Source organism: Xiphophorus hellerii, chromosome 12, assembly GCF_003331165.1.
Source record: "Xiphophorus hellerii strain 12219 chromosome 12, Xiphophorus_hellerii-4.1, whole genome shotgun sequence".
Classification (NCBI taxonomy): Eukaryota; Metazoa; Chordata; class Actinopteri; order Cyprinodontiformes; family Poeciliidae; genus Xiphophorus; species Xiphophorus hellerii.
In genome coordinates this window covers 33,335,874-33,360,570 of record NC_045683.1, presented here as the reverse complement: position 1 = coordinate 33,360,570, position 24,697 = coordinate 33,335,874, and the positions used below count along the sequence as shown (strand labels likewise).

The 24,697-nt window shown below is 44.9% G+C and overlaps 1 protein-coding gene across 2 annotated transcripts in view; it reads right to left on the bottom strand.

Annotated features, from left to right (window-relative positions):
• The window catches only part of npr3 (natriuretic peptide receptor 3), a 107,847-nt gene that overhangs the window by 52,337 nt on the left and 30,813 nt on the right, over nucleotides 1-24,697 (bottom strand). For both annotated transcript variants that reach the window (XM_032578880.1, XM_032578879.1), the window contains exon 2: nucleotides 14,087-14,209. In XM_032578880.1, coding sequence (XP_032434771.1) covers nucleotides 14,087-14,209 — 123 coding nt within the window. The remainder of the gene's footprint in view (nucleotides 1-14,086; nucleotides 14,210-24,697) is intronic.

The window sequence follows — 24,697 nt, the reverse complement described above, 5'->3', positions numbered from 1 at the left end:
TCGCCGATCAACATCTTCCTCCTGCTGCAACACCTTCTTCATCATCAGGCCAGGTCTGGGGTTCGAAACGCCAAACTCCGTCCGTCTCTCTCAAAGGTTCCCTTTTTTAGTTCTCAGTGTCAGCAGTAGGGAAAGATAGACTAGATGATTGATTTTACTTATTTGATTATTTCTGCTACTGAATTAAGCTGTACTGACCCTTGCAAAAATGCCTTACTAATAAAATATTTAGCATAAAGAAAATCTAAAAGATGTTGTGGACATTCAGTTAATGAGTCACCTTAAAGTTCTTTGATGGTTGTAAAATAGCTGTGATGTTTGATTCTGGAGAGGAAAAAGTGGAAAATGTTTTTAGGTTGCTGGTAGCCCAAATGTAAAACATCATCCTTGGGACTCGCCCGAGTCACTAAAACCTACCTGGTTCAATAACAAATGCAAGTTGTAAAATAGAGAACGAGCGACCGTTAACAGGTGTGCTCTGTGAAACTAGTTGGCTGTAGGCTGCTCAGTCTGGCTAATTCACAGGGGGAAGAAGGGTGGGACACCTGGATGTAGGCCGTCAAAAATCAGGTGAATCGTTTCTCGAAACCAGCTTAAACAGAGTTTACTTCAGTTCTGGACAGGGTAAATCCCAGCAGATTTAGGAAACTCAATTAACCCGTTAGAAGGAGAGCTGGTAGCACATCTCCCCTCTCAGAAGAGGAAGTACGAGAGTGAGAGAGTAGAGACAGAAAGGAGGAGGGGGGTGTTGCGCAACAACAAGACTTATGCTGCAACTATTTCCTCCTGCATGAGGGTTTGGTGACAGAATGGTCTTCAACCACCCACTGATGAAATGGTTTCGGAGAGGTGTACTCTATAAGATTTGACAGAGCATGCTCTGGTTGAAGCTTTTAGATCAGGCTCCCCTTAAGTTCCTGTCTTTTAAAACTGCTCTGCTGTTGGCCCTCACATCTGTTAAGAGAGTGAGCGATTTATCCGCACTCTCTGTTGCTCCCTCTTGCCTCAGAATACGAGCCGATGGTAGCTTGGCAGTGCTGCGTCCCAACCCTGTTTTTACTCCTAAAAGCATCACAAGCTTGTTCAGATCAAGGGAGATATCTTTGGAGGTCTTTTACCCTCCTCCTCATAACTTTGAGGAGGGAGCTGCATCTCATCTCCTCTGCCCCGTGCGCATGCTCTCATGTTACATGGCGTGCACTTCTGCACTGCGTTGTTCTCAGCGTTTCAGAGACAACGCTGTGGGGCATGCTTTCTCACTGGTTGTGTGAGGCTATCTCACAGGCTTATACTTCCTCTGGACTGGATCCTCCAGATAATCCACATTCTCTATTCTGCATTCTCCATTCTGTTCTCAGAGTTATGACAGAATGATTACTTTCATTACGTTTTAATATTTGTTTCACCCTTGTGTGTTACACACCCAGTTGGCCAACAGTATCGGCTATGTCTACCTGTCCTGCTGCGGCTGTTGCTTCATATTTGGTGTTGTAGCTTGTGCATCAGATTTATGGTTGTACCAGCTTTTTATGAAAAAAGTGATTAATTGCGTTAACATTTTTAACATGTTAAAATCTATGTAATTAATTAATCAAAATTAATGCAGCAAAGTCCCAACCCTTGGGCAATCCTTATTATTTTCACCAAGCCACTTCCAAGCATATTACTCCTCGGGGTACAGATGTAAAACAGGTTTTAGAACAAGGTCATTTTAGTGTTGATTGTTCATAGTTTCTTACTTAATAATTCTGTGACTTGATATTAACCACCAGCAGAAAACTTGTATGTCAACACCTACACGCAGTGCTATTAAAAACTATTTGCCCCATATAGATTTCTTCTTTTTCTCACCGCTGTTTCAAGGTCAGTTAATTTAAACATCAGACAAAATGACCTGAGTAAATTATGAAGAGATAATTATCTTGTTATGTGGAGATAATAAATTTCTGTGCAAGGTTTGCATGTTCTCTTTGCATGCTGCAGGGTTTTTCTCTGCATATCCCACTTTTCTCCTACAGTCCAAAGTTACCCGAAATTGCTCTTAGGTGTGAGTGTGAATGGTTGTTGTCCTGTGTTTTTGTGTTGGTCTGTGATGGGCTGGTGGCCTGTCCAAGCACGGTGTACTGTACCTCACCAAACCCTGCTATAGACAGCAGAAACATTAAATTTTTTAAATTAATGTGTGTTTAATAGGGTGCTGTGATAGCACAGGGGTAAAGCACAACCCACATATGGAGGTCTTAGTAATTGACGAGTAATCTTCACAGGTTCGAGTCCCTGCCTGTGACCTTTGCTTCTCCCTCTCTCATTACCCATTTTCCTGTCGATTCACTATCAAATAAAGGGCGCTAGAGCCAATAAGACCTTTAGAAAATGTGTGTTTGAGATTCCATTACGTTTCCTTCAGTTGTTTTCAAGAATGCTGGCAGTAACAGTTTTAAAAAGTTGCGTCTTCTAAAGAACTAAAATATTTGCTGCTTTATATGAGATCTCATTATGCAAAGGTGTGATTGTGACTAAGCTTCCTCTGATCATATAAGTAGTCCTGGAGTTGCTTTCGTTCAATCAGTATCTGCAGCTTTTCTTATGAGTGACTTGGTTTTAAGCCAGTTTTCCATCATTATTTTTAAGACAATCATTTAGTAAGCTAGCAAATAAACGTTTGTTTACATGCAGTACTACATGTAAAGGGGGGCGCCCGCTGACCACCAGGAATAGCAATGGAGCACAGGTAATCCTTTTTTGACATCACCTGTTCCTTTATGGAGAATTTTTTCTGTCATAATCCAAGATCAGACATTTTCAGTCTGAAAGCAGGATTTCAGATAATTTGTTCTCAAAACTTTTAATACTTTTGCTCACATTTTTATTTTGAAAGCAAAACTTGTAAGATTGTACTCAAAACTTCTCCTCACGCTCATACTTAGTTTTTGTTCGGACTCTCTGCTCGCTTGAGAAACATTCTGATATTTTTCTGGTAGTTAGAGGAACATCAGAGACATGTGCATCTAGTACTCCAATGCCTGTTAGAGAACAAACTAGTTGTCAAAGCAGAGAAGTGCGAGTTTCATGCTACATGTATCAACTTCCTGGGTTATGTCCTTGAGAGTGGGCAGGTGAAGGCAAGTCTGGGCTTCGCAAATTTCTACCGCCACTTTATAAAAAACTTCAGCCAAGCCGTCGCTCCTGTCACACAACTCCCCTCTCCTAAACAATGGTTTCAATGGTCACCCCAGGCAGATAAGGCATTCGAACTCCTCAACCTGAAGTTTTCTTAAGCTCCTATTCTATCTTAACCAGACCCCAAAGTCCAGTTTATTGTGGAAGTGGACGTCTCCGTAATAACACAGGCCTACCAGTTTTCAAGAGGTTTACCACCATTTTCACCATAGTCGACCAGTTTTCCAAGGCTTGTCATCTTGTCCCTCTCAAAACGTTACCATTGTGACTGCACAGCTTCTCTTGAAATACGTTTTCCAGGTGCATGGCATCCCCCGGGAAATCCTGTCTGACAGGCCCCTAATTCACATCCAGAGTCTGGAAGGCTTTATCCAATGCTCTCGGTGCCAAGGTGGCACTCAGCTCTGGGTTCCACCCACAAACTAATGGGCAGACTGAGAATGAACCAGGAATTAGTCTACTCTGCGCTGCATCAGTGCATCCAACCCACACAAAGTCAGTTGAGTCTGGTGGCCAACCCAGACTCAACTGATCTGGGTTTAATATGCCCACAACACACATATGTCTGTTGCCATCGGTCTGTCCCCTTTCGAGGCCTCCCTGGCATATCAACCACCACTCTTTCCTTCAGAGGAAAGGGAGACGATTGTCACTTCAGTCCAACATTTCATCCGCAGATGTAAACATACCTCGAACCATCTCTGCTGCCCTCAACCAAATGTGTGAACAGAATCAATAACTGATTAACCGTAAAAGAGTCCCGGCCTCAGAATACAATCCTTGTCAGAAGGCTCTCTACCAAATATATCCGTCTGAAAGGATCCTGCAAAAAACTGTCCCTCAGGTTCATCGGTCCATTTGAGATTCAGTCTGTCCTCAGCCCTGTTTCTGCCGTCTCATTCTCCCAGACAGTCTGCAGATCTGTCCTGTTTTTCACATCTCGTTACTCAAGCCTGTGTCAAGAAGTCCCCTGTGTCCTCCCGCTGAACCTCCCAAGACCCCTACTTCTTCAGCAGAATGCAAGATCAATCATCCAAAACAACATTCAAGAAAATGTATCCTACATGTAAGGATCTTCAAATCTAATGCTGTCTTTCTCCCAGAAGTCACTGGTCCTGCTCAACATCCACATTTCCTGAATTGCACATTTCCCTTCTTGTACTTTCCAGTAGTCTTGGTTTGATTCTGCATGTGGGTTAAACGGCTTCCCAAAACAGTTTATTTCATTTGAAGCTGTATTTCAGGGTTATAGTTTAGTTTACAAAATCAAGTTTATAAATCAGTTTTGTGTTCCACAACTAATATTAGCTGTGGTAATTAAGTTCAGAATATTTAAATTGTACCAGGTTTCTTTTTTATTGGAAATAACTTTAAGGTTTTTGATTAGTAGACATTAAATTTTGATAATGAGCCAAACCTAACAGACTGAATGGAGTGGGTTAATGTTAGTCAACATGTTGGTATTACCTCACATGCAATTCACAACATTTTAGCTAATATTACATTTTAGCTATATTTATTTATTACATGGGTTTTATCACAATGCATAGAGTATGTTATACATCAAGATTCTAGTGATAGCTGTCAGTATTTTAGCTAGCTTTAGCTTTTGAGCTAGTTTTAGTTTCTACATAGGTTTTTTTATTCTGCATGGAATATGTTGCTGTAGGTCAACATGCTAGTGCTTGTCTAGAATAGATGGTATCAATTGGCATTTTAGCTCATTTTCGCTTTTACATGTTTTTTTTCCAGACAGCATGGAATATGTTATTGTAGGTTAATGTGCTAGTGCTAACCTAGATCCTGTCATTGGTAGGTTAGCCAGCTTTACCTTTGTAGCTAATTTTAGCTTTTACATGGGCTGTTCTCCTCCATGGGCTGCCACCTTATCGTGGTGGAGGGGTTTGAGTGTCCCAATGATCCTAGGAGCTATGCTGTCTGGGGCTTCATGCCCCTGGTAGGGTCACCCAAGGCAGACAGGTCCTAGGTGAGGGACCAGACAAAGAGCAGCCCAAAGACCCCAATGATGAAGGAAAACTTTGGACTTGGTGTTCCCTCGCCCGGACGCGGGTCACCGGGGCCCCACTCTGGAGCCAGGCCTGGAGGGGGGGCACGATGGCGAGCGTCTGGTGGCCGGGCTTTTACCCATGGAGCCCGGCCGGGCTCAGCCCGAAGAGGAAACATGGGCCCCCCCTCCCATGGGCCCACCACCCGTGGGAGGGGCCAAAGGGGTCGGGTGCAGTGTGGGATGGGTGGCAGCAGAGGGAGGGGACCCTGGCGGTCCGATCCTCGGTTGCAGAAACTGGCTCTTGGGACGTGGAATGTCACCTCTCTGGTGGGGAAGGAGCCGGAGCTAGTGCGTGAGGTCGAGAGGTTCCGGCTAGAAATAGTCGGTCTCACCTCGACGCACGGCTCTGGTTCTGGAACCAGTCTCCTTGAGAGGGGCTGGACATACTTCCACTCTGGAGTTGCCCAAGGTGAGAGGCGTCGGGCAGGAGTGGGCATACTTGTTGCTCCCCATCTCGGCGCCTGTACGTTGGGGTTTACCCCGGTGAACGAGAGGGTAGCATCCCTCCGCCTACGGGTGGGGGGACGGGTTCTGACTGTCGTTTGTGCTTACGGGCCGAACGACAGTTCAGATTACCCACCCTTTTTGGAGTCCTTAGAGGGGGTACTGGAGAGTGCTCCTCCTGGGGACTCCCTTGTTCTGCTGGGGGACTTCAACGCTCACGTGGGCAATGACAGTGAGACCTGGAGGGGCGTGGTTGGGAGGAACGGCCCGCCCGACCTGAACTCGAGCGGTGTTCTGTTGCTGGACTTCTGTGCTCGCCATGGATTGTCCATAACGAACACCATGTTCAAGCATAAGGGTGTCCATATGTGCACTTGGCACCAGGACACCCTAGGCCGCAGTTCGATGATCGACTTTGTCATCGTTTCATCGGATCTGCGGCCGTATGTCTTGGACACTCGGGTGAAGAGAGGTGCGGAGCTGTCCACTGACCACTACCTGGTGGTGAGTTGGCTCCGGTGGTGGGGGCGAAAGCCGGTCAGACCTGGCAGGCCCAAACGTGTTGTGAGGGTCTGCTGGGAACGTCTGGCGGAATCCCCTGTGAGACGGAGCTTTAACTCCCATCTCCGGCAAAACTTCGAACACGTCCCGGGGGAGGTGGGGGACATGGAGTCTGAGTGGACCGTGTTCCGTGCCTCCATTGTCGAGGCGGCCGATCGGAGCTGTGGCCGCAAGGTTGTCGGTGCCTGTCGCGGCGGCAACCCTCGAACCCGCTGGTGGACACCTTCGGTGAGGGATGCCGTCAGGCTGAAGAAGGAGTCCTATCGGGCCTTTTTGGCCTGTGGGACTCCGGAAGCAGCTGATGGGTACCGGCGGGCGAAGCGGCATGCGGCTCGGGCGGTTGCTGAGGCAAAAACCCGGGCGTGGGAGGAGTTTGGAGAGGCCATGGAGAAAGACTTCCGTACGGCTTCGAGGCGATTCTGGTCCGCCATCCGGCGTCTCAGGGGGGGGAAGCGGTGCAGCACCAACACTGTTTATAGTGGGGATGGTGTGCTGCTGACCTCTACTCGGGACGTTGTGGGCCGGTGGGCAGAGTACTTCGAAGACCTCCTCAATCCCACCAACATGCCTTCCACTGAGGAAGCGGAGCCTGGGGACTCTGGGTTGGGCTCTCCAATCTCTGGGGACGAGGTCGCCGAGGTGGTTAAAAAGCTCCTCGGTGGCAGGGCCCCGGGGGTGGATGAGATCCGCCCGGAGTTTCTTAAGGCTCTGGATGTTGTAGGGTTGTGTTGGTTGACGAGACTCTGCAATGTCGCATGGACATCGGGGGCAGTTCCCCTGGATTGGCAGACTGGGGTGGTGGTCCCCCTGTTCAAAAAGGGGGACCGGAGGGTGTGCTCCAATTATAGAGGGGTCACACTCTTAAGCCTCCCTGGCAAGGTCTATTCAGGGGTCCTGGAGAGGAGGGTCCGTCGGATAGTCGAACCTCGGATTCAGGAAGAGCAGTGTGGTTTTCGTCCTGGTCGTGGAACGCTGGACCAGCTCTACACCCTCGGCAGGGTCCTGGAGGGTGCATGGGAGTTCGCCCAACCAGTCTACATGTGTTTTGTGGACCTGGAGAAGGCGTTCGACCGTGTCCCTCGGGGAGCCCTGTGGGGGGTTCTCCGGGAGTATGGGGTACCGGGCCCTTTGATACGGGCTGTCAGGTCCCTGTATGACCGGTGTCAGAGTCTGGTCCGCATTGCCGGCAGTAAGTCGGGCTCGTTTCCGGTGAGAGTTGGACTCCGCCAGGGCTGCCCTTTGTCACCGATTCTGTTCATCACTTTCATGGACAGAATTTCTAGGCGCAGCCAAGGTGTTGAGGGGATCCGATTTGGTGGCCTTAGGATCTCATCTCTGCTTTTTGCAGACGATGTGGTCCTTTTGGCTTCATCAGATCGTGATCTGCAGCTCTCGCTGGAGCGGTTCGCAGCCGAGTGTGACGCGGCCGGGATGAGGATCAGTGCCTCCAAATCCGAGGCCATTGTCTTGACCCGGAAAAGGGTAGAGTGCCTTCTCCGGGTCAGGGGGGGTGTCCTGCCCCAAGTGGAGGAGTTTAAGTATCTCGGGATCTTGTTCACGAATGGGGGAAGAAGGGAGCGGGAGATCGACAGGCGGATTGGCGCAGCGTCTGCTGTCAAGCGGGCGCTGTACCGGTCCGTCGTGGTGAAGAGAGAGCTGAGCCAAAAAGCGAAGCTCTCGATTTACCGGTCGATCTACGTTCCCACCCTCATCTATGGTCATGAGCTTTGGGTCATGACCGAAAGAACGAGATCGCGGATACAAGCGGCCGAAATGGGTTTTCTCCGTAGGGTGGCTGGGCTCTCCCTTAGAGATAGGGTGAGAAGCTCAGTCATCCGGGAGGGACTCAGAGTAGAGCCGCTGCTCCTTCACATCGAGAGGAGCCAGTTGAGGTGGCTCGGGCATCTGGTCAGGATGCCTCCTAGACGCCTCCCTGGTGAGGTGTTCCGGGCACGTCCCACCGGGAGGAGGCCCCGGGGAAGACCCAGGACACGCTGGAGGGACTATGTCTCTCGGCTGGCCTGGGAACGCCTCGGGATTCCCCCGGAGGAGCTAGAAGAAGTGGCTGGGGAGAGGGAAGTCTGGGCCTCCCTTCTGAAGCTGCTACCCCCGCGACCCGACCTCGGATAAGCGGAAGAAGATGGATGGATGGATGGATGGATGGACATGGGCTGTTTCACACTGCATGGGCCAACTTTCTAGTGATAACCTCCATGCTATTATTTGTATATCAGCTAGCTTTAGCTTTGTGACTCATTTTACCTCATAAACTGCAGAAACCTCACAGTTTAGCTTTGAAAGCAGTATTATGCACCGGTTTCTAACAGTCTTTGTGTGGGACATTTGCATTGTCTGAAAGTTTTTACTTTTCTTCAACAGTTTTTCTGTGTTTTGCCGGCTTTTGCTTTCTTCTACTGCTTCTGCCCATTTTGTACATTTCTGCAAGTCTTCTGCAGTTTACTTCAAATTTTTCTGCAATTTTCACCCACAAAATTCAGCTTATTGCATTAACACTGCAGTAAGCTGGAGACGCTTCTATCCCTCTGTTTTTCAACTTATAACCTCTTGTCACATAATATTCCTACAGAGCTTTTACTAACAAATAACTGTTTGATGGGAAAATGGTAAAAAGAGGGAGACTACAGCAGAGGATAAAACATATGAGCCCAAATAAAAGGCAAAAGCATCTAGAACAAGCTTAGTGGGCTTTAGATGTAAACACATTTTCAAAATGAGAAAAATTTGCTGTCTTGCCTTCACAAAATCATGGCTTACAGACCAGGTTTAGGATGAGCAGTAGGCTCCAGTTGGATTTGAAAATCCACTGCATTCACAAAGCAACCTGAAGTGAACCATTTCCTTTTTTTTTGTTTGTTTGGTTTTTTTGCCAAATTTTATTTTTTTGGTGTGGTCATCACACTTCCAAATATATGGAACTTGTATGCGATCTCCAGTGAAAACTGCAAACTACCTGAAAGTGTCCCACACGCGCAGTAGAGGGCGCAATAACGTCACACATAGTTTGTGTTTTGTCAGCTGCCATAATAAAAAGTGCTCTGTAAGGATTTATTTTTTTCTGTGTATTCATTTAGGTTTCTGTGTCTATTGAGTCTCCGTGTTGTCCTGTCTACCCCTTCATTGTTTCAAGCTGTGTCTTGTTTCCCTGATACCCAAGAAACCTCACATCTCTTGCCTCAACAACTACCGGCCAGTGGCACTAACCCCTGTGGTGACGAAGTGTTTTGAAAAACTGGTCCGGGGTCACATCACAGCACTTCTCCCTCCTGGCTTTGACCACCACCAGTTCACCCACAGAGCCAACAGATCCACAGAGGACGCTGTGACCACGGCCCTCCATGCTGCTCTGTCACATCTGGAGCAGCAGGGGAGCTATGTGCGGATCCTCTTTGTAGACTACAGCTCTGCTTTTAATACCATCCTCCCTCACAGACTGGTGGACAAATTGGGGGAACTGGGCCTCCCTCACTCCATCTGCATGTGGATTCTGAGCTTCCTGACCAACCGACAGCAGAGAGTTAGGGTGACAAAACATACATCCACTGCCCTCAGCCTTAGTACTGGCTCTCCACAGGGCTGTGTGCTGAGCTCCCTGCTCTATTGTCTGTACACATACGACTGCTCCTCTGCCCACCACAGCAACACCATCATCAAGTTTGCTGATGACACCACAGTAGTGGGGCTCATCTCAGGAGGCGACGGTGTCTGCCTACAGGGGAGAGGTGGAGCGGCTGTTGCAGTGGTCCAGGGAGAACAATCTGCTCCTCAACAACTCAAAGACAAAAGAACTCATAATAGATTACAGGAGGAATAAAACGGACATTACACCACTAACCATTGGGGGAAAATGTGTGGAGAGGGTAGCTGATTTCCGTTTCCTCGGGGTCCACATTGAGCAGGGCCTCACATGGAACATGAACACCTTCGAGCTGATAAAAAAGGCCCAGCAAAGACTGTACTTCCTGAGGGTTCTCAGGAGGAACAACATCAAGGAGAAGCTGCTGGTGTCCTTCTACAAGTGCTCCATAGAGAGCATACTGACCTACTGTATCTGCATATGGTTTAACAGCAATACTCTAGACTTGGCCTACACCAACATCAAAGAAGCATTCAGAGCAGCCCCCCGCCCCCACCTTGGCTCTTCAGACCACCTATCTGTTATGCTAATTCCTGCATACAAGCCCCTGCTGATCAGAACAAAACCTATAGTAAAGCAGGTAAGAATGTGGACTGAGGGGGCCATGGAGGCACTTCAGGACTGTTTTGAGTGCTCTGACTGGGAGATGTTCAAGGCAGCAGCCACTTACAACAACCAGATCAACATCGATGAGTACGCCATGACTGTGTCAGCCTACATCAACAAGTGCACAGAGGACGTCAGCATCACTAAGAACATTATCACCCGGGCCAACCAACAACCCTGGATGACTAAGGAGGTACGGAAAATGCTAAAAGCACGGAACTCAGCCTTCAAGTCTGGCGACAAGGAGGCACTGAGGACAGCGAGAGCCAACTTGAACCGTGCTATCAGGTTAGCAAAACGAACCCACAGTCAGAAAATACAGGAGTTCTTCCACGACACCAGCAACACCAGGAGTATGTGGCAAGGCATAAAGGCGATCACAGATTACAATCCATCCTCCCCCCCAGTGGGTGAAATTGATGCTGACTTTCTAAATGGACTCAATAACTTCTTTGGGAGGTTCGAGGCACTGAACAGTACTCCGGCAAAGAAAACTGTTCCCCACCAGGAAGAGGAGGCACTCTGCCTGGACACGGCCGATGTGTTGAAGACTCTGAAAAGAGTCAACCCACGGAAGGGCCCAGGCCCCGACAACATACCTGGGCGGGTGTTCAGGGAATGCGCAGGTCAGCTGGCTGGTGTCCTAACAGACATTTTTAACACCTCACTGGACCAAGCCACAGTGCCAGCCTGTCTCAAAACTGCCTCCATCATTCCGGTGCCAAAGAAACCTCAAGTCACCTCTTTCAACGATTACCGGCCTGTGGCACTGACTCCCATCATGATGAAGTGCTTTGAAAGGCTGGTAAAAGAACACATCGTCTCCAGACTCCCCCCCACATTCGACCCGTTCCAGTTTGCCTACCGCCGAAACCGCTCCACTGAGTACGCCATCTCCTCCACCCTACACCTGAGCCTGGCTCACCTGGAGGAGAAGAACACTCATGTGCGGATGTTGTTCCTGGACTTCAGCTCAGCGTTCAACACAATCATCCCACAGCATCTGGCAGGAAAACTGGGACACCTGGGCTTCAGCACCCCCCTGCGCAACTGGCTGCTAGACTTCCTCACCGACAGACCTCAGTCAGTCCGGATCGGACAACACACCTCCGATGTCATCACCCTCAGCACAGGCTCCCCTCAGGGCTGCGTCCTGAGCCCTCTGCTGTTCACTCTGATGACACACGACTGCGCCCCCAGGTTCGCCACCAATCACATCGTGAAGTTCGCGGACGACACAACGGTGGTGGGCCTCATCAGAGACGACAACGACCTGGACTACAGAGAGGAGGTGGAGCAGCTGGTGGACTGGTGCAGAGACAACAGCCTGATCCTGAACGTTGACAAGACGAAGGAGATGATCGTCGACTTCAGGAAGAACCGGCCCAGCCACGCTCCACTGCTCATCAACAGCTCGGCTGTGGAGGTGGTCAGCAGCACCAAATTCCTGGGGGTGCACATCACAAACAACCTCACCTGGACTGTGAACACCACGTCTCTGGTCAAGAGGGCACAGAAACGCTTGTATTTCCTGCGGAGGATGAGAAGAGCACACCTGCCCCCGCCCATCCTCAAGACGTTCTACAGAAGCACCATAGAGAGCATTCTGACCAGCTGCCTCTCTGTGTGGTGTGGAGGCTGCAGCGCCTCCGACTGGAAGAATGTGAGGAGAGTGGTGCGGACAGCAGAGAGAATCATCGGGGCCCCCCTTCCCTCCATTCAGGACATTTCATCCCAGCGCTGCGTGTCCCGAGGCCGAAACATCGTCAGTGACCCCTCACATCCCCACCATGGACTGTTCTCCCTGCTGCCCTCTGGAAAGAGGTTCCGCAGCATCCGGTGCAGGTCCACCAGGTTCCGAAACAGCTTTTTCCCACTTGCCATCAGACTGCTGAACTCTTAACTGGACTGCACTCAAAATCTGGTCTCCACTTCATACCTTGCACATGTACATAGCTAAATAACTTCTATTTTACTGTCATTCCTGCACTTTATATTTTATATTCATATTTATATTCATATTTTATACTGTATTTTATTTTATTCTGGAGTAACCTCACAACATTGGAACCTCAAAACACTGTCCTGAGCCGTATGCAACGAAATTTCGTTCTGTATACACCCTGTGCATGCAAAATGACAATAAAGTCAGTCTAAGTCTAAGTCTAACAGCAGCACTACTGCTCAAAGGAAAGCTCTCCAAAGGGTTGTGAATACAGTCCAAAAAATCATTAGCTGCCCTCTCCCCTCACTGGGGAGAGGGCAGCGCAGCGACCACTGTCTAAGAAAAGCACATCACAAAGGACACTTCTCACCCCGGACATTCTCTGTTCACACTGCTGCCTTCAGGCAGAAGATACAGAGCAATCAGAACAAGAACCAACCGTCTCAGAGACAGTTTCTACCCGATAGCAATAACAAAACTAAATGCAATCGAAAACAACCATTAATCATCATGAATGATGTATGTGAGAATGTGGCTGTTCTTATTTATTAGTTTTTTTTTTGTTTGTTTTTTTTACCAGTTATTTGTTAATTCTTACATTGTGTGTGAATTGTGAGACAGTTATTTTTTGTTTTTAAGCATATGCACTGACTGGTGGCGCCTTTTGAATTTCGTTGTTCTTGTGACAATGACAATAAAGATTTATCTTAATCTATCTTAATCTTAATCTTACCCTCTGTGTATTTAATCCCACCTGTGTTCCTTGTAGAGTCCTTGTCTAGTTGTCTTGTCAAGTCAGTTGTCAGATGTCTATTAAGTTAACAGTTGCTACCAGTTTTGAGCCTTAGCCTTCCGCTCACGCTGTGCTGCCTGGATTTTAGATTATTAGATTTCTGACTTCATTAAATCATAATTTTCTTCATTTCAACTTGGGTCCACAGCGTCTTCCTCACCATCCCTAACCGCAAATCATGACACAAGGACCCGACCAAGAGTAACACGGTGAGGTTCGCTAAGAAATACAATTACAACATGGATCCAGTAGAACCAACTTCAGAAGAGGACTTTAATGAATTAAAGTCCACCAGTGTCTTCCTCACCACTGCTTTTTATTTTGTAATCAAACAGATGCAGATGTTCTACAGAAAACACTTGTTAAATTCTAAGGTAACAATGTTGTTCTCTCTCACCTTCATGGAAGGGAGACTTTTCCACTTTTTCATGGCGTAGCGTGATAATAAGCAGGATTTAAGTTTTGTTGGCGATTATCCTAATAGTCACGCTGATCTGGATTTTTCTTTTACCAACTGTTTTTTAAAGGGTGCAGCCAGGTCAGCAAAGTGGTGCTGATGTATTACATAGTCAAGCTTTGTAATAATAAAAAAAGTTTGAAATAACATAATATCACTGTTGTAGTTTTTTAATCTGATGTCCATGTTACTTCTTGGATGTAATTTGTCATTTTAAATGATCACATGAAGTAGATCTAAGAAAAAAAGACAAAATGTATCCCATGGTACAGACATGTGCACTCTACCCTTTTATCCTCCAGTAAGGTCATAAACATTAATACTAATTGTTAACTTTTTAAACAACTAATTTAAAGAGAAACATGATGTGAACTCACCATACGAAGAGGCATTGAAGAGATTAACATTAAAAAACATATAACTGCCATTGGTCAGCTGCTGCTTGTGTGCTGCAAGCATGATTTCTCGAATCCTGTCTGCTCCAGCGCACATGATCACCACTGGGGAAAAATCACAGTCACAATTTAGTCAAAATTTTTGCAAGAACACTACAATACACAAATAGTAATTGTTCATGAGAAAACATTCTTTTGAAAGAACATTATCATAGAAAATTTACAAAGCACTTGTGTAGATGCACCGTTTAGGTCAGGGGTGGGCAACTCCAGGCCTCGAGGGCCGGTCTCCTGCAACTTTTAGATGTAGCTCTACTTCAACACACCTGAGTCAAATAATGAGGTCATTTGCAGGACTCTGGAGAACTTGACTGCACTTAAGAGGTGATTAAGCTATTGGACTCAACTGTGTTGGACCAGGGAGATATCTAAGAGTTGCAGGACACTGACCCTCGAGGATCAGAATTGCCCACCCCTGGTGTAGGTGAAGAATGTGGCAGAATAGCTCACAAATATAACATCTGGATGATGAAATGGAAAGTACATGAATTGAACCACTCCTCTAATTATAATGATCACTCATTCAAACACTCTTACCCGAAAGGCAACTTGGGGTTTAGTGCCTTGTCTAAGGGCACATAATTATTGCTGGGAAAGCTGGAATCAAACTCACAACACTTAAGATTGCCAGACTACTGGTCTGTGCAAGGGGTCTCAAACTCCAGGCCTCGAGGGCCGCAGTCCTGCAGTTTTTAGATGTGCCACAGGTACAAAACACTGGAATGAAATGGCTTAATGACCTCCTTCTTGTGTAGATCAGTTTTCCAGAGCCTTAATAACCTAATTATTCTGTTCAGGTGTGGTGCAGCAGAGGCACATCTAAAAGTTGCAGGACTGCGGCCCTCGAGGACTGGAGTTTGAGACCCCTGAACTACATAATTTCTGAGTTGTATGCAGACACATTATAGCAGGGGTCTCAAACTCCAGTCCTCGAGGGCCACTGTCCTGCAGTTTTTAGATGTGCCACAGGTACAAAACGCTGGAATGAAATGGCTTAATTACCTCCTCCTTGTGTAGATCAGTTCTCCAGAGCCTTGCTAATGACCTAATTATTCTATTCAGGTGTGGTGCAGCAGAGGCACATCTAAACGTTGCAGGACAGTGGCCCTCGAGGACTGGAGTTTGAGACCCCTGCTTTATAGGCACCCTCACTCCCTGAAATTTTCAGTGTGCAGGTGAATAAATATGAATTAATCATGCATTTTTAAAATACAAGACTTCTATTTCAGCTTTTTATTTCATGTGATTACATGTAGGTAATAGGCTCCATCAAAAATAATAAAAAAGGATAACAATATAATAAAATGCAACGGTAGCAGCAGCCAGTGCTCAATACAACTTCTGTAGTGGAAAAGTGAAATTATATCTTTTTTTTTTACTTTATTAATGTCAATGTATTAATGTAAAATAGAAAACATATGGTATGATACATTCCATTAATGAAAGGAAAATAAAATCACGGAGCTAGCAAAAAAGAAAACAGAGAGCATTGTGTTGCAAAGAATGAGTATTATTAACTGTATGTGTATGAGAGTTTGTGAGCAAAAATGGTAATATGAATGACATCAGTATATAGAGCAATAAAAACAAACAAACAAACCAACAAAAACAAAAATATTAATACTAGCAATAATAACACAACAATGAATTATGAAAGACAGGTAAATATAGACATAAGACGGATGGAATTGATAAATTAATTCTACTGAGTGAAATTTGTTATATTGCATATAGGAATTACATGAAATGAGAAGGGAGAAATGATGCCGAAAAAGAGCGAAGCAGGCGGACACAATGATCGTAATACATAAATCACTTTATTTAAAGTATATATCAGAATCATATAAGGTCTGTTTTATTTTCCATTGAAATGTGTCCAATGTATAAATTTTTCTAATGTGTTACACTGATGGCGGTCCTTATTTTCCAGTTCATAGGAATTTTTTTTCTTAGCAATGGCTAAAGCTACAAGTAGTTGTTTAGTATTTGGAACATCATTAATAGGGTTGGTGGTGTCTCCCAATAAACAAAGAGAAGCTGATAATGGGATGAGACAGACAAACCTACTGGAGAGGAATGTAGTTACTATTATCCAAATTTGTTGAACAGGTTTGCAAACAATAAAGCATGAAACTATGTATCAGAGATATTTTGTGAAGAATTTCTGCACAATTCAGACTGAGCCAAACCCATTTTATGCATTCTTTGAGTTGTATAGTGGATTCTGTGAAGTACTTTATATTGAATGAGCTGAAGATTAGCGTTTTTGTCATATATGAGATATTATTGCAAATTTTAATCCAGGATTCACAGTCTGGGTTTTTATTCAGATCTATTTGCCATTTTAAAGTAGGTATGGATATTGATGAATCAATCCTATTTAAAATTCTGTAGATCAATTGAGTTTTCTTTCTAGATGCAATTTTAAATAGTTCCATAATTTGTGTATTCTGTAATGAGTTGTTCCAGGTCATATTTACTTTGCATTAGATATTTTAATTGAAGATATTCTAAAAAATGAGTAGCATCAAGTTTATATTGTTTAGTTAATTCTGAAAATGACAGGAATTTCCATCCATCCATTTTCTGTTCACCCTTTGTCCCTAATGGGGTCGGGACCTATCTCCAGCTACGAGAGGTGGGGTCACCCTGGACAGGTCGCCAGTCTGTCGCAGGGCAACACAGAGACATACAGGACAAACAACCATGCACACACACACTCACACCTAGGGAGAATTTTAGAGAGACCAATTAACCTGACAGTCATGTTTTTGGACTGTGGGAGGAAGCCGGAGAGAACCCACGCATGCACAGGGAGAACATGCAAACTCCATGCAGAAAGACCCCGGCCGGGAATCGAACCCAGGACCTTCTTGCTGCAAGGCAACAGTGCTACCAACTGCGCCACTGTGCAGGAATTTATTATATTTAAAAATATGTTCAAAATGTGTCACGTCTTTAGAGACCCACAAGCTAAAACAAAAAAAAGGAGTTTTTTTTAATCTATTGTAAGATCTGGATTGTTCCAAAGTGGTGTGTATTTCGAGGTGGTAAAATTTGAGTTGATAATATCATTGAATTTCTACCAAACAAAGAGTGGCTTTAATAGTTGGTGATTTAAAGCAACCATGTTTCTTAATCGCTTGACTAATGAATGGTAAATCCGATAGTTGCATTTTCCCACAAAATGATTGTTCTAATTCATTTAAATCATCGTGTTGCTGGTTTTGGTTCCACTTAATTTTGTAGTGTAGCTGATTGGCTAAATAATAGTAATAAAAATTTGGTGCATGTAACTCTCCATATTGTTTTGAATTTTGTAAAGTTGATAACTTTATTCTTGGTGGCTTGTTTTTCCAATAAAATTTGGAGATTATACTATCTAAAGATGTAAACCGTTCTTTAGTTGGTAACATACACTGTGTTCCAAATTATGCAAATTGGATTTAAGTGTCATAAAGATACATTTTTTTGTTGTGCTATTAAATTTATAGACAGTATTATGTGTCAGGGCTCTTTGAATCACTATAATTAATTTCAGAGAGCTGGTTGATTAGTTTGTCTGGTGAGCTCAATTAAAGGAAATCTACTTAAGAAGGATGTTCCACATTATTAAGCAGGCCACAGGTTTCAAGCAATATGAGAAAGAGAAAGGATCTCTCTGATGCTGAAAATCATCAGATAGTGTAGTGCCGTATGACAAGGAAAACATTAGATATTTAACGAAAACTGAAGAGTTATCGAACTGTGAAGAGATTTGTGGCTGATTCAGAACAAAGATGGGATTGTACAGATAAAGGCATAATGAGGAAAGTTTCTGTTAGACAAATTCATTGGATTAAGAGAGCAGCTGTTAAAATGTCCGTACAAAGCAGCAAACAGTTATTTGAAGCTGCTGGTGCCTCTGGAACCTCAAGGTGGAGGATCCTCCAGAGGCTTGCGGCGCATGAACCTACTATTGGGCCACCACTAACCAGTGCTCACAAGCAGAAACGGTCCCAGTGGGCCCAGCCCTACATGAAGATTAATTTTTAAACAGACTTGTTCACTGATGACTGCTGTGCAACCCTAGATGGTCCAGATGGACACACTAGTGGATTAATGGTGGATGGGCACCACGTCCCAACACGGCTGTGACATCAGACTTAGACTTAGACTTAGACTGACTTTATTATCATTTTGCATGCACAGGGTGTATACAGAACGAAATTTCGTTGCATACGACTCAGAACAATGTTTTGAGGTTCCAATGTTATGAGGTTACTCCAGAATAAAATAAAATGCAATATAAATATAAATATAAAATATAAAGTGCAGGAATGACAGTAAAATAGAAGTTATTTAGCTATGTACATGTGCAAGGTATGAAGTGGAGACCAGATTTTGAGTGCAGTCCAGTTAAGAGTTCAGCAGTCTGATGGCAAGTGGGAAAAAGCTGTTTCGGAACCTGGTGGACCTGCACCGGATGCTGCGGAACCTCTTTCCAGAGGGCAGCAGGGAGAACAGTCCATGGTGGGGATGTGAGGGGTCACTGACGATGTTTCGGCCTCGGGACACGCAGCGCTGGGATGAAATGTCCTGAATGGAGGGAAGGGGGGCCCCGATGATTCTCTCTGCTGTCCGCACCACTCTCCTCACATTCTTCCAGTCGGAGGCGCTGCAGCCTCCACACCACACAGAGAGGCAGCTGGTCAGAATGCTCTCTATGGTGCTTCTGTAGAACGTCTTGAGGATGGGCGGGGGCAGGTGTGCTCTTCTCATCCTCCGCAGGAAATACAAGCGTTTCTGTGCCCTCTTGACCAGAGACGTGGTGTTCACAGTCCAGGTGAGGTTGTTTGTGATGTGCACCCCCAGGAATTTGGTGCTGCTGACCACCTCCACAGCCGAGCTGTTGATGAGCAGTGGAGCGTGGCTGGGCCGGTTCTTCCTGAAGTCGACGATCATCTCCTTCGTCTTGTCAACGTTCAGGATCAGGCTGTTGTCTCTGCACCAGTCCACCAGCTGCTCCACCTCCTCTCTGTAGTCCAGGTCGTTGTCGTCTCTGATGAGGCCCACCACCGTTGTGTCGTCCGCGAACTTCACGATGTGATTGGTGGCGAACCTGGGGGCGCAGTCGTGTGTCATCAGAGTGAACAGCAGAGGGCTCAGGACGCAGCCCTGAGGGGAGCCTGTGCTGAGGGTGATGACATCGGAGGTGTGTTGTCCGATCCGGACTGACTGAGGTCTGTCGGTGAGGAAGTCTAGCAGCCAGTTGCGCAGGGGGGTGCTGAAGCCCAGGTGTCCCAGTTTTCCTGCCAGATGCTGTGGGATGATTGTGTTGAACGCTGAGCTGAAGTCCAGGAACAACATCCGCACATGAGTGTTCTTCTCCTCCAGGTGAGCCAGGCTCAGGTGTAGGGTGGAGGAGATGGCGTACTCAGTGGAGCGGTTTCGGCGGTAGGCAAACTGGAACGGGTCGAATGTGGGGGGGAGTCTGGAGACGATGTGTTCTTTTACCAGCCTTTCAAAGCACTTCATCATGATGGGAGTCAGTGCCACAGGCCGGTAATCGTTGAAAGAGGTGACTTGAGGTTTCTTTGGCACCGGAATGATGGAGGCAGTTTTGAGACAGGCTGGCACTGTGGCTTGGTCCAGTGAGGTGTTAAAAATGTCTGTTAGGACACCAGCCAGCTGACCTGCGCATTCCCTGAACACCCGCCCAGGTATGTTGTCGGGGCCTGGGCCCTTCCGTGGGTTGACTCTTTTCAGAGTCTTCAACACATCGGCCGTGTCCAGGCAGAGTGCCTCCTCTTCCTGGTGGGGAACAGTTTTCTTTGCCGGAGTACAAGGAGGTGGTGGAGTCATGCTTTGGGCTGAAATCATTGGGAGAGAGAGAGAGAGCTGGTCGGCCCCTTCAAAGTCCCCGAAGGTGTGAAAATGACTTCAGCAAAGTATATGGACTTTCTGACTGATCACTTTCTTTCATGGTTCAAAACGAATAGCCTACCTTCCGTAGCAAAATCATCGTCATGCATGACAATGCACTATCTCATGCTGCAAGGAATATCACTGTGTCATTGGCTGCTATAGGCATAAAAAGAGAGAAACTCATAGTGTGGTCACCATCTTCCTCTGACCTCAACCCTATTGAGAACTTTTGGAGTTTCCTCAAGCAGAAGATCTGAGGGTGGAATGCAGTTCATATCAAAACAGCAGCTCTGGGAAGGTATTCTGACATCCTGCAAAGAAATTCAAGCAGAAACTTTCCACAAACTCACAAGTTCAATGGATGTAAGAATTGTGCAGGTGATATCAAAGAAGGGGTCCTATGTTAACATGTAACTCGGTCTGTTAAGATGCTTTTGATTGAAATAGCTTTTGATTTTAGTACATGTGACCATGTATTGCTGCACATTCAAAGAATGACCGTTTGCAGTTCTTTATAATCCATAAAATGTTTAGAAAATCTGCTGTGCATAATAATTTGGAACGGTGCATTTTGAGTTTTTGATTAAAAAAACAAAACAAAAAACACTGTTCTTATGGGGAGCTTTGTTCAGTAAAATTTTATTTATACTGTAATAGTTCATGACTTGAAAATTATACTGATCATCATTTGCATTGACCATTTAAGAAAATCTGAGAAAATATCACTAGCATAATAATTTGGAACACGGTGTAGAAAATAGATAATTAATTTGGGGAAGTATTTTCATTTTAGTAGTCGCTACTCAACCAGCAAGTGAAAGGGGTAAATTTATCCATTGTTTCAAGTTGTTTTGTATTGATTCTTGAAGTATTATGAAATTAAGATTAAACAAATCTGACAATTTAGGAGATAATTTAATCCCAAGGTATGTAATATAAGTTGTGCATAAAGCAATACGTATAGTTTGGATCGTCTCATCCCATTTTAAATTATTTAAAGCACAGGTGTCTCAAACTCCTCAAGGGTCGCTGTCCTGCAGTATTTAGATGTGCCACAGGTACAAAACACTGGAATGAAATGGCTTAATTACCTCCTCCTTGCATAGTTCTCCAGAGCCTTGCTAATGACCTAATTATTCTGTTCAGGTGTGGCGCAGCACAGGCACATCTGAAAGTTGCAGGACAGCGGCCCTCGAGGACTGGAGTTTGCCCCCCCCCAATTTAAAGGAAGAACTTCAGATTTATTCAAATTTATTGAGTAATTGGATATTTTTGAGAATTGATTAATCAATCTGATTGTTTCAGTCATTGAAGAATATGGATTCTGCAGTAGTAAGGATATCATCAGCATATAAACAAATTTTATGTTCTGTTGCGTTAATTGGAATACCTTTAATATGAGAAATTTGACGAATTGCTGCTGCAAGGGATTCAATGAAAATGGAAAACAAGGATGGAGAAAGTGGACAACTCTGTCTTGTGCCTCTTTGTAAAATGAAATTCTTTGAAATTATATTGTTGGTAGTAACAGTCGCTGCTGGTGATGTATAGAATAACTTAGTCCAGTGAATAAAAGAATCTCCAAATCTAATCCTTCTTAATACTGAAAACAAAAATGACTAATTCACTTTATCAAATGCTTTTTCAGCATTCAAAGTTACAATGGCTGAGTCTTGTTTATTTGTTAAAGCATTTAAGTTCAACAATCTCTGTATATTATATGAGTGTCTATTTTGAATGAAACCAGTTTGATCTGGATGAATGAAGGATGAGATGCCTTAGTGATAATTTTCTTATCTGTATTTATTAGTGAGAGTGTTTAAAAAAAGAGTTAAGTTCTTCTTGGGAAGGATTTTTTCCTGAGAACAGTTTGGTATAAAAATCTTGAAAAACATCATTTATTTCTTCTATCGACTGGGTCTCTGCTGAATCTTTAATAACAGAAATATATATATATTTTTTTGTTCTTTTTCAGTTGATTGGCCAAATATTTACCAGACTTATTACTACAGTGAAAGTTGTCTTGTTTAAGTTTCTGGAATAAAAAATTAGCTGTCTTGTTTATGAGCGTATTTAGTTCATATCTTAGCCGACGTATTTTCTCTTCAGTTTGTTCTGTTGAAATGATTATTTCCTCTAAAGTCTTAATTTCTGTCTAGCTGAGTTTGTTTTTCACTTTCCTCCCTTTTCTTATGGACTCCATATGCTATGATTCTGCCTCTTAATACAACTTTATTGCAGTATTTGGTGACTCATTTATCTTGAGGAAGGACGCCCATTTCTTTTTTATATATTTATCAAACTCTTGGTCTTCCAATAGTAATAGATTAAGGCGCCATCTACTGAAACACTTGGGAGGTTGTTTTTCTACATTCCAAGAGACAGATATGGGCGCATGATCACTGATCACAATCAAGTGTATATTAGTTTTTGTTATGTTTCCCATTAGGGAATTGCTTATTAGAAACGTATCAATCCATGAATAGGAATGATGGACAGAAGAGAAAAAAGTAAATTCTTGGGAGACTGGATGTAATGATCTCCAACCAAAGGCCAAATTCACTCATATATTGTTTAATTGTTTCTGATGATTTCAGGGTTGATCTATAATTAGATATTGTTTTCTTATCAAGGGATGGGTTTAATAGTGTATTAAAGTCTCCTTATTATTTGGGATAAGGAGTCTTATCCCAAATAAGACTCCTTATTTGGGAGTCTTGTTTGGACTCCCAAGTAAGGGATAATTAAATTATCCCTTACTTGGAGATGTGTTGTTCTTAGGCCAGAATTATAAGATGTTTTACTTCCTCTGGCATTGCACTTCTATGAAGCCGGCCTCCAACTCTTAAAATTTTATCTTTCAAAACAGGGTCCAACACATAGATAGAGCTCGTATGGCTCACTTTAGAGTTGTGTGACAGAGCTTCAATCTCATTCTGGAATCTTGGATGCTGACAGTACAAAATGATGTACAAAATGACTTGCAGCTAAAATCGCAACAAAAGGTGGAGCTACAAAGTATTAACGCAAGGCGGGCGAGTAATATTGCACGCCCCACTTTGCAGTTTTTATTTGTTCAAAAAGTTTAAAATATCCAATATATTTTGTCCCACCTCACGATTGTGTACCACTTGTTGTTGATTCTTCACAAAATAATAACAAATTTTAGATCTTTATGTTTGAAGCCTGAAAAGCGGCAAAAGGTTGAAAAGTTCAAGGGGGCCGAATATTTTTGCATGGAACTGTATATATACGTACTGTATATACTGTATATATATATAAAAAAAAATTCCCTTCTCACCCACCGCGGGTGGTTCTTATCCTCTGAGCTCGGGTCCTCTACCAGAGGCCTGGGAGCTTGAGGGTTCTGCGCAGTATCTTGGCTGTGCCAAGGACTGCACATTTCTGGACTGAGATGTCTGATGTTGTTCCTGGGATCTGTTGTAGCCATTGGTCCAGTTTGGGGGTGACTGCCCCGAGGGCCCCGATGACCACAGGCACCACTGTGGTCTTCACCTTCCAGGCCCTCTCCAGTTCCTCCCTGAGGCCCTGGTATTTCTCTAGTTTCTCGTGCTCCTTTTTCCTGATGTTGCAGTCGCTTGGTATTGCTACATCTACCACAACGGCTTTCCTCTGTTGTTTATCCACTACGACAATGTCTGGTTGGTTCGCCATTACCATTTTGTCTGTCTGGATCTGGAAGTCCCACAGGATCTTAGCTCTGGCGTTCTCCGCCACCTTTGGGGGTGTTTCCCACTTTGATCTCGGGGTTTCCAGTCCATATTCTGCACAGATGTTTCTGTACACTATGCCTGCAACTTGGTTATGTCGTTCCATGTACGCTTTCCCTGCCAGTATCTTGCACCCTGCTGTTATGTGCTGGACTGTCTCAGGGGCCTCCTTGCACAACCTACACCTTGGGTCTTGTCTGGTGTGGTAGATCTGGGCCTCTATTGCTCTGGTGTTTAGGGCCTGTTCCTGGGCGGCCAGGATGAGGGCCTCTGTGCTGTCCTTGAGTCCAGCTTTTTCCAGCCATTGGTAGGATTTACTGATATCAGCCACTTGGGTTATTTGCTGGTGGTACATCCCATGTAGGGGCTTGTCCTGCCATGATGGCATCTCTGGCACCTCAACCTCCGTTCCCTGTTGTCTGAGATATTCACTGAGCACATTGTCTGTTGAGGCTTTGTCCCTGATGTATTTATGGATCTTAGTTGTTTCGTCCTGGACTGTGGTTCTCACACTCACTAGTCCTCTGCCTCCTTCCTTGCGGCTCGTGTATAGTCTCAGGGTGCTGGATTTGGGATGGAATCCTCCATGCATTGTTAGTAGTTTTCTAGTCTTAATATCAGTGGCTTTTATCTCCTCCTTTGGCCAGCTAATTATTCCAGCAGGGTATCTGATTACTGGCAGGGCATAGCTGTTTATTGCGCGGATTTTGTTCTTGCCATTGAGCTGGCTTCTCAGGACTTGCCTTATTCGTTGGAGGTATTTAGCTGTGACTCCTTTCCTTGTGACCTCATCGAGATTGCCATTTGCTTGTGGTATACCTAGGTACTTGTAACTGTCCTCTATGTCTGCTATTGTTCCTTCTGGGAGTGAGACCCCTTCTGTGCGGATGACCTT